Source organism: Geotrypetes seraphini, chromosome 11 (genome assembly GCF_902459505.1).
Source record: "Geotrypetes seraphini chromosome 11, aGeoSer1.1, whole genome shotgun sequence".
NCBI classification, from domain to species: domain Eukaryota; kingdom Metazoa; phylum Chordata; class Amphibia; order Gymnophiona; family Dermophiidae; genus Geotrypetes; species Geotrypetes seraphini.
Window position 1 is genome coordinate 48,239,689 of NC_047094.1, and position 18,735 is coordinate 48,258,423.

The following is an 18,735-nucleotide window of genomic DNA, read 5'->3' on the forward strand; positions in this document are numbered from 1 at the left end:
TTAAGCCTTACCTGGTGGTCTAGCGGGTTTTCAGGCAAGAGCGATCTTCCCACGCTCGTGCCCCATGCAGATCGCTCACAGGAAATGGCTGCCTTGAGCTCCCGTTGTCTCTCGAGCCATTTCCTGTGATCGATCTGCACAGGGCAGGAGTGTGGGAAGATCACTCCTGCCTCAAAAACCCGCTAGACCACCAGGTAAGGCTTAAGGGAGGGCTTACAGGGCTTAAAATAGCCCGAAAAAAGAAAAAGGGATTTTAGGTTTAAAATCGCGAATAAGTGAATTCATAGATACGGAAACCGCGAATACGGAGGGGGAAGTGTATTGTAATCACAAAACAGAAAATAAAATGATTTGTTCTACCTTTTGTCTGGTCATTTTATTATTCAAATCATGTTGGTCCCAGGCTCTAGTTTCAGTTTGCCTTCTGTTAACTTGCTGACCAGGGTCTCCTGGCCATTTGATGTTGTCTTCTTTCTCCGTGCTCACCATCCATCTTCCATCTCTATACCTAGCTCTATTTATATCTGGTTATGATCACAGTCTTGAGTCCAGTGTTGGCATAAATGTTACATCAGGTACTATGGGGGCATTCCCCTGATAGCAGAAAATTTATCAAGTTCTGATTAAAGAGATACGATATCATCTGGAGGCCTTTATTTGTCTTTTTTTACATGGAGATTGAGGAAGAAAATTGTGCAACAGAGGTTCTTGGCAAAAAGCACAATATCAGCAATCACAGAAGCAACAATTTCCACTACAACCACAACTGTGGCAGATACAGCAGAAAAAAACACAAACTTTGCAAGGACAATTGCCACAACAACAACCTAGGTTGGCACGGCCCGCAGCCACATCAACAACCAATCTGGTGAGGTCCAGTAACCAGATCAGGTCAGCACCGGAATCAGGTGTGATTCATTTATCTCACCATCAATTGACTCCTATTCAACAGCAGATTTTGGAGTGTGAGCTTTCTTTTCCTATAATATGTCATCATAAGTTTCAAACTCATCAGGATTTGGCTAAGTTTTTCATAATTTACAAGTTAAATTGTTTTTCACTCAATCTGATACCACCTGGAATGATTCTTCTTTGGTTCACCCCAGATCTCATTGGATCCTTCCTGGTATAATGGACCCTCACATTGCCATATTTACAGCAGTGGGGCTAAGAGATGTGGATATTTTGGAAAGTATACAAAAGAAAAAAGGTCAATTTTTCAAATGAGCAACGGTTGGCTTTGCAACAACTAACCTTCAGCAGACAAAGGAGAGGCTCTCTTTGTGTAGATGGGCTGCGATTACCACCATACATTTTGTGAAAACATGGGAAGCAGAGGCAAATCTGAAGGGAAGTACTTTGCATTTGTAATGCTGAGAAAGGCATTTGAAACAAAGGTATTTTCTGAAGGAAGGATGTATGGGGATGTGTGAATAAGTATTTGTAAGATCCAATTGTTTTTCTGAAGGAATGGAAGGATAATGGAAAGTGAGTTCAGTTTGAACTTCTGCTTGAGGATGTACTGATTCAACCACCTGAGTCTAGGATTGGACAAAGATTGTCTTTCTTTTGGGGGATGAGAAAATATTTTGAGTAGAAACCAAGGCCACTCTGGGGTAGAAGAACTTCTAAGCAGCAGGATTGAAGAAGAGATTTGATCTTGATTTCAAGGGCTACCACTTGTTGTGGAGGTGGTGATTGAATGGACGGACATCAAGGAGGTGGTACACTGGTAAGGCGTAACTTATAGCCATTTCGAATGATGCCAAGAACCCAGGAGTCTGAAGTAATTGGTGTATAACTATGGTAAAAGAGAGAACCTTTCTCCTACTGGATGATTGAGTTGTTGAGGAGAGACGGATGAGGAGAGATGGTCCAAAACTAGGAGAAGGTTTCTGTTTCACTTGATGAGACAATCCAGGAATGCAGGAACTTTGAAGTCAAAATGATGAAATATTTTGATAGCCACCAGACAAGACTTAACAAAGATCTGGGTTCTCTATCACATTATAAACCAGGGGTGCCCAATAGGTTGATCGCGATCGACGGGTAGCTCGCCAAGGCAAAGTGAGTCGATCACCCAGGACTCACTTTGCCTTGGCGATCTATCGGACCGATCAGTCTTCCTCTCCCTGACATCAATTCTGCCGTCGGAGAGGGCCAGCCAATTGCTGCCTGACTGGGCGGAACTTCCTCTCTGACGGCAGAATTGACGTCGGGGAGAGGAATGCTGGTCGGCCCGAAGCAGGGAGAGCATGGGGCGTCGGCGGCATTGGCTTTGAGGCCTGTTATCCATTGGTGGCGGTTTGGGTCTTGTTCCCCGATGACAGCGGCAGGGACAGTGGCTTGGGGAAGGGCAGGGAGAAAGAAAGAAAGGGGGCAGGCAGGGAGACAGAAAGAAAGAAGAGAAACAGAAAAAAAGAAAGGGGGCATGAATAGAGAAAGAAAGAAAGGTCAGGGAGAGAGGAAGAAAATGTTGGGGGAGGGAATGAGGTGTGGAGGAGAGGAAGCATACAGGCTGAAAGAAAGATTGGATGCACAGTCAGAAGAAGAAAGTGCAACCAGAGACTCAAGAAATCACCAGACAAGGTAGGAAAAATGATTTTATTTTAAATTTAGTGATCAAAATGTGTCTGAATTTATATCTGCTGTCTATATTTTACAATATGGTCCCCTTTTACTAAACCGCAATAGTAATTTTTAGCGCAGGGAGCCTATGAGCGTCGAGAGCAGCGCTAAAAACTGCTATTGTGGTTTAGTAAAAAGGGAGGGGGGTGGGTATTTGTCTATTTTTGTATGGTTGTTACTGAGGTGACAGTGCATAGAGTCATCTGCTTTGACCTCTTTGAAAAACCCCCGGAATAGGAATGATAATTAACAATTCTATGTGTACAGTGTGCGTTGTGTTTTTTTTTTTTTTATTTTATTGTTGGTAGACCATTTTGACTTGGTCATTTTAAAAGTAGCTCGCGAGTCAAAAAAGTGTGGGCACCCCTGTTATAAACCATAAAATTATACTGCTTTGTCACTCTCTTATTACCCACCCAGCTCCCTATGTCTCCCACCTACCCAGCTCTCCCAGAGAGACTGTCATTGGAATATTTTTATGTTTCACTTTTGTACTCTGATATTTGCCAACATTTGCTAAGTTATGATCAAAAGCTAATAAAAAATGTATTAACTTTTTGTATTGGATTACATTATCTTATTTTCCTTTCTGTGTTTTGTTTAATTTCTATTTATTAGCCCAAATTTTTAATATTTGGAAACTTCATGCGCATTCTGGGGTTATCTGGATAAGTTTTTGCACTAACTAGATAAATTTGAAATCCTATCACATCAACTCCTCCATCCCCCCACTCCTTTATAACTTTATAGCCCGCTAGCACTTGTAAACAACAGATAGGTGCAACCACTTAAAGGGGTCAGAAGTTTAAACGCCCTGATTCTTGCCAGGTAAACCTTTCACATGTTAACCCTTCAGCAGGTTTTGTCTTTTATTACACCAACTCTCTAAACCTCTCTCCTTCATTGTTTTTGTTAATGTTACTGATTAATAGAACAGCATGAGGAAGAGGACAGGATAACATACCCAAAAGAGAAGGGCGGCCTCATCTAATACATCTGGCTAAATGAAGTAATCAGATTCTATAAAGAGAACTTGTCAGGTTGGTGCAGTGGGAATTTAAAAAGCTCTGAAAGCTAAATTATGGGGTTGTCATACCCTTTAAGGCTGTGAATGTGACACTCCTGACCAAGTAATATCAAATCTGTCTGGATGACTTCTTTGTGATATGCCTCTTTCTTGAGTGCTCCAAGAGTAGAGTAAGAGGTTCAGGCTAGTACAGTCTGCATTCACTTTGATATGATCATAGCTTCAGCTTTGTAGCTATTACAAAAGCTCTTGATAACCAATTTGCTCCTTTTGATTTTTTTTTTCCCCAGCAGTTTCTCTTTCGCCTTCTTCCACTATAGTTGTAACCAGCACTGGGATTCTTGTACCAGGAGCCTTCATTTACAAGTACCCAGGAATTTTTCTTCAATTTTTTTTTTAAATAAAGATCTTCATTTCATTTTATCTTATGGCTCCTTCTAGAGCCCTGCATTATCGACTCTAAATCCAGCCAAGTGCCACCCTTCACTATGATCATGATTCCCCCTCCAGAGGTTGCGAATGCTGCCTCCAAATCTTTCCTAGCTCCAGTGTGAACTGAGCTAGGACCCTTTCTGTATAGCCATCAGGCTGGCTTCTCATTTGATCCTTGGTGTATGTAACTATGTCATTAATTCAAGTAATTATTGAATTCTTAAACGAGCATCACCTTTGTCCCTTTACTTTCCTCTCCTCTCATCAGCTAGATCAAGGTGCTGGATCTTTGAGCATCACTTACAGTGTGGTGTAGTCAAAGCTCATTAAAATGCATCAACTGCATGATTCCACATAAGGGGCTGTAAGGGATATATTTAGTATGCACCTCTCTCACGATTCGACTTTCAAGATGTCTATTTATAGCAGCTGAAAATTAATCAAACACATCACATCTCCTCCCCCTCTCTCTTCCTTCTCTCTTCCCACCTCCCATCAGGTGAGGAGAGGCTGTCAGGCAGAGAGCGCCAGCAGGGAAAACAGGATTACCGACTGATAGCTTGTCCAGTCCTCCCACTCTCTTCTTTTTCACTCGCTGTGTCATGAAGAAGGGAGAGCAAGCTGTTTTGTACATTCAGAGCTCTTCCTGCCTTGTTTCAGTCTGTTCAGAATATGTGTGTGAATGTGTACGCATGTAATTCTCTACATGTAGATTGACATGGTTTGAAATATCCCTCAGGGCATATACTCACCACAGTAGTGCGAATAGCAGGAATGTATATTAAGTTCATTTATTTCCATGCCATTGCACACCCTTTATTAAACACATATGTAGTCCTCTCTGTCCTTTACTCCCTGCCTCACCCAGGTGCAAACACTCTCTCCCTCCCTCTCCCGATGTCTTCCTCCTCCTCCAAAATACATTCTTTCCCTTTCCTCTTTCTCTTCCCTCTGGCTCTATGTTCTGTGCCTGAACTCTCCTCAAACCTTCTGCTGTAGCTCTTTGTCTACCAAAGCTTCACTTGGGGGAAAGGGGGTACTGTTTCGCCTCAACCCCTTTCTTCCAGGTTTCAATCTGTACTGAGGATACAGCTTCCTCTTGAAGGACCCCAATTTAGGTGAAAGATGCCACTGCCTGACATGAAGAAAAGCAGGGTGAGTGTATATTTAGAGGGTGACTGCATGGATGTTGTGTGCATTTAGCTTTAGATGGTGCTACATGTATATATATATGTTTGTGTGTCTGTAAAAAATGTGTATATCTACAGTTGTGTGGTAATGTTCATCTTTCATGTGTACTTTATATGTGGAATAATATCTGTATAGTATATTTTGGTAGTTTCAGCTATGCGATTCTCTGGGTATATTGGGGTAGCAGATATTTATAGTACCCCTGAGTGTAATATTAGGTTTCTGTATATGCTGTGAGTGTGTCACTCTTCAGATCTTGGGGAGCAGTGAGAAGGCTTAGGAACACACATGAGGCTCTCTTGATGGAAACTATGGGAGCAATACTATAACCAGGTGCTTCCAATTAGGCACCCCGATAACACACGGAACCTATTCAATAATGACACTTAGGTGCATAGGTGTTGTTCAAGAATAACCTGGTATTGGTGAGCCTAATATTTAATAATAATAATACAAATAAATTTATTCTTTTATACCGCCATAACCAAAAGTTCTAGGCGGTTTACACTAAAAAGAGCTGGACAATCAGCGAAATACAATAATACAGTAAAAAATACAAATATTTGTAAAATAGAATTTCAATAATAAAACTCACTAAGTATAACTGAGGTCACACAAATGCAGCTGGAACAAGCATAATTTGTAGTATTTTGCAAGTTGAGTGTGTAGCTGGGAGCCCCACCCATTTATATGCCCCCCCCCCTCACACACACCCTTGTAGTTCTGCACTACACCCCTCACCCCTGCTTTATAGAATAGATCTTAGAGCACTTATGCACATTAAGTGCTAATTTATGTGTTCAAGGGGGGGGCAGGTAACCATGTGAACCTGAAAAGTAATCATATAAGAGGGTGAATCAAAAATTAAAGGCAATTGTTAAATTACGTGATAACCGGAACAGAGCTAGCGAAGTGCAACATATGTACTAATACACTGCCTGTTGGATAGTTTGTTCACGCACAGTGCAGCACTCGGCCTTTAGTTTGTGGCAACTACGAAGTCAAAAACATGGATGCTCCATTGCAAGATTGCACCATCGAAGAACAATGTGCAGTAGTGTGCTTTCTTTGGGCAGAGGGAGTGAAACATGTGGAAATTCACCATCAGATATTGACTCAGTATGGACATAGCACCATGAATCAACAAAAGGTTTATGTGTGGATAGAAGGTTTAAAGCGGGAAGAAGATTTCCTAAAGTTTGGTGCTATGTGTGCTTCTACTGTACATCATTATAAAATACTAGCCTAGGTCTTCCATTATGTGCCTAACATTTAGCATGGAACTTCAAAATACATTTACCATCCAGATAACCAAAGGGTCCTAACACATTAGACATCAATGGCTACAATCAAATAACCAGTATTGGTTTTGAGATTTTATAAGCCAGACGTCATTGATCTTATGTTATTTTTTCCTTTTTTAACAAACTCACCAAATAAGTCTTTTCTTTTAAATACTCTTTAAATATTCACTTATTCATATATCCATAAATAACACAAGTTTCCTCAAATAGTACAGGCAGTCCCTGGGTTAAGAATGAGTTCCGTTTTGTGAACCGTTCTTAAGTTGAATTTGTATGCAACTCGGATCCTGTACAGCAGGGGTCTCAAAGTCCCTCCTTGAGGGCCGCAATCCAGTCGGGTTTTCAGGATTTCCCCAATGAATATGCATTGAAAGCAGTGCATGTACATAGATCTCATGCATATTCATTGGGGAAATCCTGAAAACCCGACTGGATTGCGGCCCTCAAGGAGGGACTTTGAGACCCCTGCTGTACAATATACAGTCTATAAAAACATTAGAGAACATTAAATATTAAAGAAACAGTCCTCAAATAAAGTACTGTAGTTTAAATAGAAAAGATAGGTTTACACTTATTTTTGTTCTTCATCAGTCCCTCTCCACCACGACATCCAACATTTCTCCCTCTCTCTTTTCCCTTGTATCTGTACCTTATGTCTCTCTCACCACCATGTCCAATATTTCTTTCTCCCTCCCTATGCCAAACAATTCACCTGCTTTCTTTATTTCCCCATGTGCACCATCTCTCTTTCCCTCTCACTCAGACACCCATGCCCAACAATTCTCCCTTTCTATTCCTTCCCCACCTCCATTCTCCCATCCTATGTCCCAAGTTCATGCTCCCCTCCTTCACTCCATTCTCTGTCTCATGTTCATGCTCCCTTTCTCCTTTCATCCTTTGTCCGAAGTTTGTTCCCCTCCCTTCCTTCTGTGACTCAACGTGATCCTGGTTCTCCCTTCCATATCCCAACATGCCACTTGTCATCCCCTTCTGTTTTACATCCCAAATTCGTGTTTCCCGTGTTTACCTCCTCTGGCCGGCTCCCTCCTCCCAGCCGTACTTCTGGTGGCAAAACCGCAAGTGGTGGCTTCTACACGAGGTCCACTGTCTTCGCGAAGCCACGATCAGCAGCTTCTGCACGTGATCCACTTTGTCAGAGGGAAAACTTCCGGGTCAGTGGGCTGCATGCACAAGCCCCAAACATAGCTTTGTGAAGACCAGGGGACCATATTCTGGAGCCGCTGCTTGTGGCTTTGCCAACAGAAGTACGGCTGTGAGGAGGGAGCCAACCAGAGGAGATAAAACACCCATGAGAGGCACAAATTTGGAACGTGAAAGGGAGGGGGATGACAAGGTTTAAAGCGGGAAGAACACAGTAGGGAGGGTCGTTTTGGACAGGAAGGGAGGAAGAAGGGGCATGTTGGCATAGGAAGAGAGATGCTGTACCCTGGTTTGTAAGTACAAGTTTGAAGTAAGTCAAGCATTCTTAAACTGGGGACTGCCTATACTCATCTTATTTGTCAGTCTTGGGGACAAATGAGCCGTTGAGGTCTAACTTTCTTTGAAGTGCAGTAACTTTTAGCACGAGCACTTAAACTAGCTCAGACCTAACTGTAAACAGTTAGGGGCAGATTCTATATAGTCTATCTAAAAAAGTTAGGTGCCTATATTGGTGTGCCTAACTTAATTGATAGGCTTAATTGGCACCTCATAATTGACGATAATTGGACTTAATTGAAAATTAGGCACCTAACTTGAAAAATTAGATTCCAGTCCAAAGTGCGTAGTTAAAATTGGGTTGGTTAGAGGTGGATTGTGGACATGTTTTTGAGTTAGGTGCCTGTGTTTGACTTAGGCGCAGGTATTTAGGACAAGAAAACCCTGGCATAAATAGGGTGCACCTAAAAGTTGTGATGCCTAAGGTTGAACAGTATTTCCAATGCAATAGGGATGGTATGCTGAACCATAAGGTTGTCCATCTCCTACCCTATGTCCCTTATTCCAGGCATTTTAAATCCTTCCCACCTCATGGGAGTTGCCCTCATTGATCCTTGTTGCAACCAGTCCTTTAATGAGGTGAGGAGTGGCCTAGTGGTAGAGCTGCTGCCTCAGCACCCTAAGGTTGTGGAATTGAATCCCAGTGCTTCTCCTCATGGATAAGTCACTTAATCCTCCATTTCTAGGGATACAAAATAAGAACCTGTTTATATGTAAATCACGTTGAATGTATAACCACACAAAGGCAGTATACAAGTCCTATTCCCTTTCCTTTTCTTGTTGAACTTCCCTTTCCTTTAAGGCCCCAAAAATATTTGGGTCCACAAAAGGTTAATCAACTGAGAAAAAGACTATCTGATTAGATGATACAAATATTGTGGTCAAAATGAAGGAAAAGATCTCAGAATTGCCATCCGTATAAGGAATTGTGGCATGGATATCTTTCATTGATCAAAAACCTTCATAAATTTAATCAAGACTGAATTCGTCAGTATTTAAGAATTATAAGTCTCTTGACTACTCAACAATTTATAGCATTGGTAATTTTTTCTAAAAATTTGTATAAATTATTTTTTTGGGATATTTTTAACTTATATCAGAAACTGCAAAACGCATATTACAAAACTGTGCAAATAGCAAAATAGCTGATTCAATAGTGCAAAAATAGCTGTGCAAAAGGCATAATCTCTAATAAACACGGGGCTATAGCGGTGATATACTACAAGCCGCTGTACAATACTTCAACATCAGTTGAAAGATAATTTAAAAAAAAGTCTAAAAAGTGTCCTAAATGGCTACTTGGACGATCAAAAAGCCTGATCATCCAAGTACCCATAAACGTATCTAAAAACAGCTTAGGCCTTCCCCTGCCTCTAGACGCACAGAGAGAAAAGAGGTGTGTTTAGAGGAGGGGAAAGGGCGGGCAGTGGGCAGGAGGTGGGCCGACCTACACCTAGGTGTGCAACAGGTATAACCAAAACATTTACAGGTTGCCTAGTCGGCACTTAGACCTTTTTGATTTAGACGTAGTCAAACCAGGTCTAAATGCTGAAAAAGAGGCCGCTGAGCTGATGGCCGCTGGCGCTAGCAGTTCAGCAGCCCGGCAACCTACCTACCGCAACCATCGCGGCAGGAGAGATGCCTCATCTCCCCTACCGTGATGCCATCACTCCTCTACACGAACTGCCACGACCCGCGGCAGGAGAGATGCCCTATCTCTCCTGCCGCGGGTCGCAGCAGTTCCAGTAGAGGAGTGATGGCATCGTGGTAGGGGAGATGAGGCATCTCTCCTGCCGCGATCCATCACCCCCCCCCCTCGCAATTAACATCGGGCCAGGAGAGAGCCCAAGCTCTCCTGGTCCGCGGTGACCCCCGACTCGAGTGGGCCAGGAGAGAGCCCAACCTGATTGGCCCAGGCGCCTTAGACCCCACCTGTGGGTGGGGCTTTGGGATGGCTGGGCCAATCCGGCCCCTTTCTGGCGTCGGCTGCCTGCCAGACAGGTGGGTTTGGCACCCGTCTGTATGGCCAACTTTAAAAAAGGTAGGGGGATGGGGGTGGGGGGGTCGTGGGTCAGCTGGGGGGGGCGATCGGGGGTTCTGGGGAGGGGCGGTCGTTGGGGGGAGGGGGTTTGCATCGAGGGCAGGAGGGCTGGGATCCCTCCTGCCCGTATTGTAGTGGGGGTAGAGGGTCGTCGGGGCCAGGGGGGGCTTGGGCTCCCTACTGGCCCAATCCAGTCGGTGGGGGGGGGTCGCCGGGGTCAGGAGAGCTTGGGCTCTCTCCTGGCCCACTCGAGTCGGGGGTCGCCGGGGCCAGGAGAGCCTGGGCTCTCTCCTGGCCCACTCGAGTCGGGGGTCGCCGCGGGCCAAGAGAGCCTGGGCTCTCTCCTGGCCCATTGTATCGGAGGGGGGGGTCGCCGGGGCCAGGAGGGCTTGGGCTCCCTCCTGGCCATATCGAGTCGGGGGGGGCACGATCGCTGGGGCAAGAGGGCTTGGGCTCCCTCTTGCCCCGATGTTGTCGGGGGCGCCTCGGGTGCCCGGGGCAAGAGGGCTTGGGCTCTCTCTTTCCCCGATGTTGGGGGGGGGGGTGTTGGCGGTTCGACATGGCAGGAGGGCTTGGGCACCCTCCTGCCTGGATCGTTGTGGGGAGGGGTATTCTGTAACCGGTGTTGTTTTTGACAGACACCGGTTACAGAATCCAGCTTTTAGGCGAAGACCTGGCTCGTCCTTCGCCTAAAAGCCCTTCTGTTGGACGTTTGGGGCTTAAGCATTTTTTTGTTTCATTATGACTAAAAAGTGTAGACGTCGTGTGGGTGTACTTTTAGATGTAGTGGTGATTGGGTGTTTAGGCAGAGGAAGGCCATAATCAAAATAAGGACGTTTGGTTTGGTTATGGACACTTTCCCTGCTTCTGCTTTGAACTTTTAAGGACTTAGGCCAAAAAGGGACTTAGACTTTTTTTTTTATTATGCCCTTCCACGCCTTTTGCACAGCTATTTTTGCACTGTTGAATCAGCTATTTTGCTATTTGCACAGTTTTGTAATATGCGTTTTGCACAGTGTCTGATATAAGTTAAAAATATCCCAAAAAAATAATTTATACAAATTTTTAGAAAAAATTACCAATGCTATAAATTGTTGAGTAGTCAAGAGACTTATATTTCTTAAATACTGACGAATTCAGTCTTGTTTAAATTTATGAAGGTTTTTGATCAATGAAAGATATCTACGCTACAGTTTCTTATACGGATGATATTATTATGATCCTTGGAGTGGCAATTCTGAGATCTTTTCCTTCATTTTGACCACAATATTTGTATCATCTAATCGGATGGTCTTTTTCTCAGTTGATTAACCTTTTGTGGACCTAGTTATTGGTGGTTAATCTTTTCTTCTTTGTCTTTATTATTTTTGATTGCCCAAAAATATTTGCTCAGAATCCGGGTATGCCCTCTATTGGCCCTTGGCTTAACTACAAGAGAGTTTCCCATGGTACTGTCTTTTGGCTAGAACTGATCTAGAGCTCTAACAGGTAGAGAGATCTGTTCCCCACAGTCCTTTTCTCCACTGCCTCACAATATATAGTAATCAAGCTGCATATCATGTGAAAGCTAATTTTGTAGCAGGGCACTTAGGCAGGGAAGACCCATAGGCATATATATTTTGCATGTTTTATAAAGGTGACATATGCATCTGGGCGCCTTCATATAAAATACCCCTCCCCCAGAGTTCCACCTGCTCCAAGACAATAGTGACCTGCCTTTCTCAGCTTGTAAAAATTAACACTTGTGCATGCATATATGGATGAGATGCACATGCAAGTGCTGATCCTGCCCTGCTTTGATTATTCATTGGTCCTGGGAGCTCTGTTTTATCTGTATATTCGCTAGGGTAATTTTATAAGCACCTGCTTGAGCATGGAAAATGCTGTTCTATGAGCACAATTACCCCCAAAGAGAGCACTTGGGAACATAATACAGTGTAATGATGCAGTATTGTACTTTAAACATTACTGATAAGATTATTTCAGCACTAAGGCTCAATCAAGCAAACATAAGTGGTTATTTTAGAAGCCCTATTTGCAATTCAAACATGTAACTACACATCCATAGGAGCAAGCTCTGTCAGTAACATAGTAACATAGTAGATGACAGCAGATAAAGACCTGAATGGTCCATCCAGTCTGCCCAACCTGATTCAATCTAAAAATTTGTTGGTAGTTTTTTTATTTTTTTTCTTCTTAGCTATTTCTGGGCAAGAATCCAAAGCTCTGTCCGATACTGTTCTTAGGTTCCAACTACTGAAGTCTCTGTCAAATCTCACTCCAGTTCATCTACACCAGTGATTTCAAACTCGCGGCCCGGGGGTACTATTTTGAGGCCCTCGGTATGTTTATCATCATCACAAAAGTAAAATAAAACAGTTTTTTGATCATATGTCTCTTAAGCTATAAATTACAATATTATTATTAAGACAGCCAAAAGGAAAGATTTATAAACGATAAAGAGTTTTACCTCATGCAAAATTGTCGTTTTCTTAATAATACATAACTATTTTTTTTCTGAGGCCCCAAGTACCTACAAATCCAAATGTGGCCCTGCAAAGGCTTTGAGTTTGAGACCACTGATCTATACCATCCCAGCCATTGAAACCCTCCCCAGCCCATTCTCCACCAAATGGCCATATACAGACATAGACCGTGCAAGTCTGCCCAGTACTGACTTTAGTTCTTCAATATTCACTATTATTTTCTGATTCTAGATATTCTGGCCCTGATTCTCCAAAAGTGCGTCCCGATTTTAGGCAGCTGTAGGCGTCCTACAGCTGTCTAATCAGCTCCCCAGGCAGGCCGCCTATATTGAAGGCGAGGCCCGCAAGACACCTAGGCCCTGATTCTGTATAGGTCGCCCGGGAGAGGCGTTCTATTCAGAATCGGCCTACACTAAAACCCTGATTCTGTAACTGGCGTCCATGTTACAGACGCTGGTTAGAGAATCGGGTTAGATTAGACACGGCCCGCTACACTTATCGCGGCAAGGGATCTCTCTACCGCTATAAGTATAGCGGGCCGCGGCCTGTCCGATCGGATGCCCTCCCCTCCGACACTACCGACCGCTCCCCCCCCCCCCGACATTACCGATCTCCCTCCTACCCCGACACTACCGATTACTGGCAGGAGGGTGTCCAATCCCTCCTGCCCGAAGCCCTCCCCCCCCCAGCGCTAACAAACCTCAAACCTCCAAACTAACCTGTTCTTCAGGCCAGACGGTTCTTGCCCGTCCAGCCTGTAGGCCCGCCTGGTTGAAATGAGGCGGGCTAGCCCCTTCCCGACCCATTCCGCCAAAGCCTAAGGCCTGATTGGCCCAGGCTCTAAAAGCCTGGACCAATCAGGCCTTAGGCATAGCGGGTCTGCCCATCCCCACTTTATCTAAGGCCTGATTGGCCAATCAGACCTTAGACTTAGTGGGGATGGGCGGACCCGCTATGCCTAAGGCCTGATTGGTCCAGGCTTCTAGAGCCTGGGCCAATCAGGCCTTAGGCTTCGGCGGGATGGGCCGGGAAGGGGCGAGCCCGCCTCATTTCGACCAGGCGGGCCTACAGGCTGGACGGGCAAGAACCGTCTGGCCTGAAGAACAGGTTACTTTGGAGGTTTGGGGGTTGTTAGCGCCGGGGGGGCGGGGGCGGCGTTTTCGGGCAGGAGGGATTGGAAACCCTCCTGCCAGCAATCGGTAGTGTTGGGGTGGGAGGGAGATCGGTAATGTCGGGGGGGGGGCGGTCGGTAGTGTCGGAGGGGGGGCATCCGATCAGACAGGCCGCGGCCCGCTATACTTATAGCGGCAGAGAGATCCCTTGCCGCGATAAGTATAGTGGCTGCGTCTACTTACAATGTAGACCAGCATTTTGCTGGCCTACATTTTAAGGTTTCTTCCTCTACTAGGGAGACGCGTAGAGCCGCCTAAGGTGAGCTTAGGTGTCTTGCAGGTCTCCCTAGGCTCCCGGAGGTGCCTTCAGGCCTGCCTGGGGAGCATTTTTTTTAAAAAACATGCATCCCGATTGGCTGATTAGACAGCTGTAGGACGCCTACAGCTGCTTAAAATCGGGACGCACTTTTGGAGAATCAGGGCCTCTGTGTTTATCCTACGCTTTTTTGAACTCTCTTAGGAGCGCATCCCAAGCATCCACCACCCTCTCCGTAAATAAGAATTTCCTTACATTACTCTTGAGTCTATCACCTCTCAACCTCAAATTATGACCTCTGGTTTTACCATTTTCCTTTCTCTGGAAAATATTTTGTTCTACGTTAATACCTTTCAAGTATTTGAACGTTTGAATCATATCCCCCCTGTTCCTCCTTTCCTCTAAGCTATACATATTTAGGGCTTCCAGTCTCCTCATAAATCTTTTGGCGCAATCCTCTTTTAATTTTCATCGTCCTCCTATGGACCACTTGAAGTCTTTTTGTGTCCTTCGCCAGATACGGTCTTCAAAACTGAACATAATACTCCAAGTGGGGCCTCATCAATGGACCTGTACAGGGGCATCAACACCTTCATTCTTCTATTGGTTATGCCTCTCTTTATACAGCCCAGCATCCTTCTGGCAGCAGCCACAGTCTGTCGCACAGTTTTTTCGCCTTTAGATCTTCGGACACTATCACCCCAAGATCCCTCTCCCCATCCATGCATATCAGCCTATCACCACCTAGCATATACGGCTCCTTCTGATTATTAATCCTCAATTGCATTACTTTGCATTGAATTTTAGTTGCCAGATATTAGACCATTCCTCTAACTTTTGTAGATCCTTTTTCATATTTTCCACTCCCTCTTCGGTGTCTACTCTGTTACAAATCTTGGTATCATCAGCAAAAAGGCAAACCTTCAAACTCATCCAAAATTCCTGCCTAAAGTCATCTCGGAATTCCATATCAAACAGTACACAATTCTGCCTGTTTTTTCCCAAAACCACATTCCAATCCTGGAGAAGCAGTTCTTCACACCCTTAGACTGCAAACGTGCTTTGACATACTTCCTGGATCGGACTAAACCTCATAGAACTTCCTCCCAGTTCTTTATAGCTTTCGACCCTACCAGACTTGGAGTTCCTGTTACCAAGAGAACTACCTCTACTTGGCTGGCAGACTGTATCTCCTTTGCATATACTCAGGCTGGGCTGATGCTACAAGACTGAGTGACAGTCAATATAAGGGCTATGGCTACCTCAGTAGCTCATTTTACTCTACCTATATTGAAGACATTTTCAAGGTAGCTACTTGGTCCTCAGTTCATACCTCCATTTCTCACTTCTGTTTAGAGAAAAACTCCGGAAGAGACTGTCAGTTTGGGCAAGCAGTTCTGCAGAATCTTTTTACTTCCCGAGTGCCAACTTTGCTTCCAACCCTCTGGGGATTTTCCAGGGTCATATTGATATATCCATTATCCATGTGCAGAGTCATGATCCTGGCAGCTTGGGAGTCCTACATGTGAGAATATGCTGCCTGCTTTTCCTCGGAGAAAGCAAAAATACTTACCTGTAGTACCTGAGGACAGCAGGCATATATTCTTACAATCTGCCAACCTCCCCTAGTTGGCTTTTTGGCTTCATTACTGAACCGCATGTCCCATGAGCTGACTTTGGGCAGGAAGGCACCAGCACGCTTGCAGTATGAGCACTTTCTTAAAATTTTTTAAAGTGACAGTACCCTTAGTAGTGTCTGTATTGGGTTCCATGATGACATCATCCACATGTAAGAATATATGCATGCTGTCCTCGGAGAACACCTGCTTTATCTGAAAAATGTGGAGTGACTCATTGTATGAGAAAATCTGGATCTTACAATTTATTTTCTTCCACAGTAAACTACCAAGCTGGGCCCGGATGGTGGTGCCAAGGATATTCTACATCTCAGAGAAAGCTTGGAACTATTATCCATATACTATCACAGGTAACAAATTCCCTCATTATGCAGCACAGAGTTCTGCATACATATTCAAAATTAACATACTCTTATCTCCTCAGAGAAAGAGAAAAGGCTCCATACCTTCACATGCAGGGAGAGAGAGCAAGTCAAACAGAAAGTTTTCCATATGTTTTCACACATAACACATCTCATGAGAGAGAAAGAGATATGTCATTCCCTCATTGTAACTCGTACAGACATAGTTTTCCATACACCTTCACACTTAATTCATCTCAGAGAGAGAGGTCTCCATATGCCATCACAGGTAACATATTCCTTTACTGTGCAGTCACACACAACACCTTTCCTCCCTAGAGACAGTTCTCTATATATCATCACAGGTAACTTATTCCATCATGCATTTTTACATTAGCTATAGTATTATCCATACATTGTCATTGATATGTTTATCTTTATCGGTGATTCCTAACCTTGTCCTGGAGGCATAACTAACTACACTTCTCCCTCGTTATTCGCGGGGGATAGGGGCAGAACCGGACCGCAAATGGCGAAAAACCGCAAATATCTGGCTCTGACCCACTCCCGCTTCCCTTCCGCCTTCCCCTGGCATCCCGGCCTTACCTGGTGGTCTAGCTGGTTTTTGGGGAAGGAGCGATCTTCCTACGCTCCTGCCCCGTGCAGATAGCCATTAAGAAATGGCTGTGGGGAGCGTAGGAAGATTGCTCCTGCCCCGAAAACCAGCTAGACCACCAGGTAAGGCCAGGATGCCGGGGGGAAGACAAAAATATGGGGGTTTTTTCCTTCCTCCCCACCAAAAAAAATTGCGATTATGTGAAATCACGAGTAGGGAAACCACGAATGGGGAGGGGGAAATGTAGTCTCAGTTTTAAGGTACTTGTATTGAAGATGCATGAGAGAGACTTACATACATTGACTCTCCAGTGTAAACATATCTATCTTTTGCATATTCATTGTGCCTTTCCTGAAAACCAGACTGGTCAGTTCGTTCACAGCTGGGTTAGGAAAGAACAATCAGCATATTTATATTTCCATATGTATGTTTGGTGTGTGTGGGTGTATGTGTGTTTATGAAGAACACAGGAATCTTTAGACCAATATAGGTAATGTTCCTGATGTGACACCTCCCAGTCTATATAAAGCTTTCTATTTATATGTATAATACGCTTACCAGGAGTGGTGTCTGTCAGCAGGCATTGAAGTGCACTTGTATGAACTAATGTGCGTGGCATCCTGCAACATCCTTGGATGGGGCAGTTCGTGCAAACAGCCACAACACGTTTGAGAGCCCTAGGATTCACCCTGCACATCATGGCACCGGTGCCACCATCCCCTTCCTTCCGCTGGTGGTATGCTTTTGTTGCTGCATCCTCCAGCCCGCAAGGGTCAGTAGATCCAGAAGACAGAGAGTAGCATTATGAGCACAATAGCAATGGGAGGGAGTGGACAGCTTTACTAGTGCCTTCAGGTGTGGGGATAGGGGCTGCTGGGGCAGCCATAATATCAAATATATTTCCTACCAATACATTCACACTTTTGAATTGATGCACCTTTGTCAGGTACCACATACACTTCCTGTAACTTTCTGCTGCAGGCTGTAAGGGGAGATGTATTAATTTCAGTCTACATTTTCCCACCTCTGTATCTGAAGACAGACATGAGTAATCCAGCTTTGCCTTTGTGCTCTCCTATGTTTCTTTATCCTCCTTTTGTGATGTGAATTGTTAAAAGCAGAGAATGCTCTGGGGACAAGCAGGCAGCACTCTTTGCTTTTCTTAAGTGATGTCTGTGAATGTGTCACAGCACTTGTGAATTCAGTTGAATATATTTTTTTTTCTTGTTGTTCCTGAAAAGTAATGTTAATGAGCACAGGCTTGTCTACAGAACTGAACTGTGCCCATGCAGGCTTTTCACACACTGTCAAGATGGCAAAAGGCTTTTCTGCTTTTCTGTCTCCAGTCCCTCATGTCCTTCTTCTCCCCAAGTATATGACTTTTCAGCTAGCCTGTCAATAGGATGGAGAGAAGGTTAGGACACACTCTTAAGGAACTGGCTTCTTGAATTCACCAACTCTTTGCATCCATCTTTAGAGATGGGAAGATGTTGTGGTTTTATTTGTATTATTTTTATGTTGCGATTTAGATTATGTATGTTTAATTGTAATCCACCTAGGAATGAGTTGATAAAACAGAATAAAAATGTAACAAACAAATAAATAAATAAATACAATGATGGTGAAATGCACATAGCTTTTTCCCATCTGAATGGTAGGGGCCACTCTAGACAGACATTTTTTGAAATCAAGAATTTTAGCAGTGGCATGTTGTGACATTTATAGCAGGGGATTCAGTAGATGAGCTAAACCAGGGGAGTACAACCTTCGCTCTCAGAATTTCCATATTGAATATGCATGAGATCTATTTGCATACAATAGAGACAGTGCATACAAATAATCTCTTGCATATTCATTGAAGAAATCCTGAAAACCTGTTTAGATTGAGGCTCTCGAGGACCGAGGTTGGACACTCCTGCGCTAAACATAAGTTTAATGTGTTCACTGTTTGTACTGGACGATGTCATGTCTTAGTCTCTTTCTAAGAGTCACCTATAACATTTGCTACTTCTTCTTTTGACTTCTATACTGATGTAAAGAAGCTTAAGTTCTATATCACTACCACTTTTCCGAAATCTATCCTTCAGAGTTCACAGTCTGACATTAT

At 44.0% G+C, this 18,735-nt stretch overlaps 1 protein-coding gene across 2 annotated transcripts in view; it reads left to right on the forward strand.

Annotated features, from left to right (window-relative positions):
• Window positions 1–18,735, forward strand: part of LOC117345442 (cytoplasmic phosphatidylinositol transfer protein 1-like) — a 207,958-nt gene that overhangs the window by 126,858 nt on the left and 62,365 nt on the right. For both annotated transcript variants that reach the window (XM_033914066.1, XM_033914064.1), the window contains exon 4: window positions 15,933–16,021. In XM_033914066.1, the coding sequence (XP_033769957.1) occupies window positions 15,933–16,021 (89 nt within the window). The remainder of the gene's footprint in view (window positions 1–15,932; window positions 16,022–18,735) is intronic.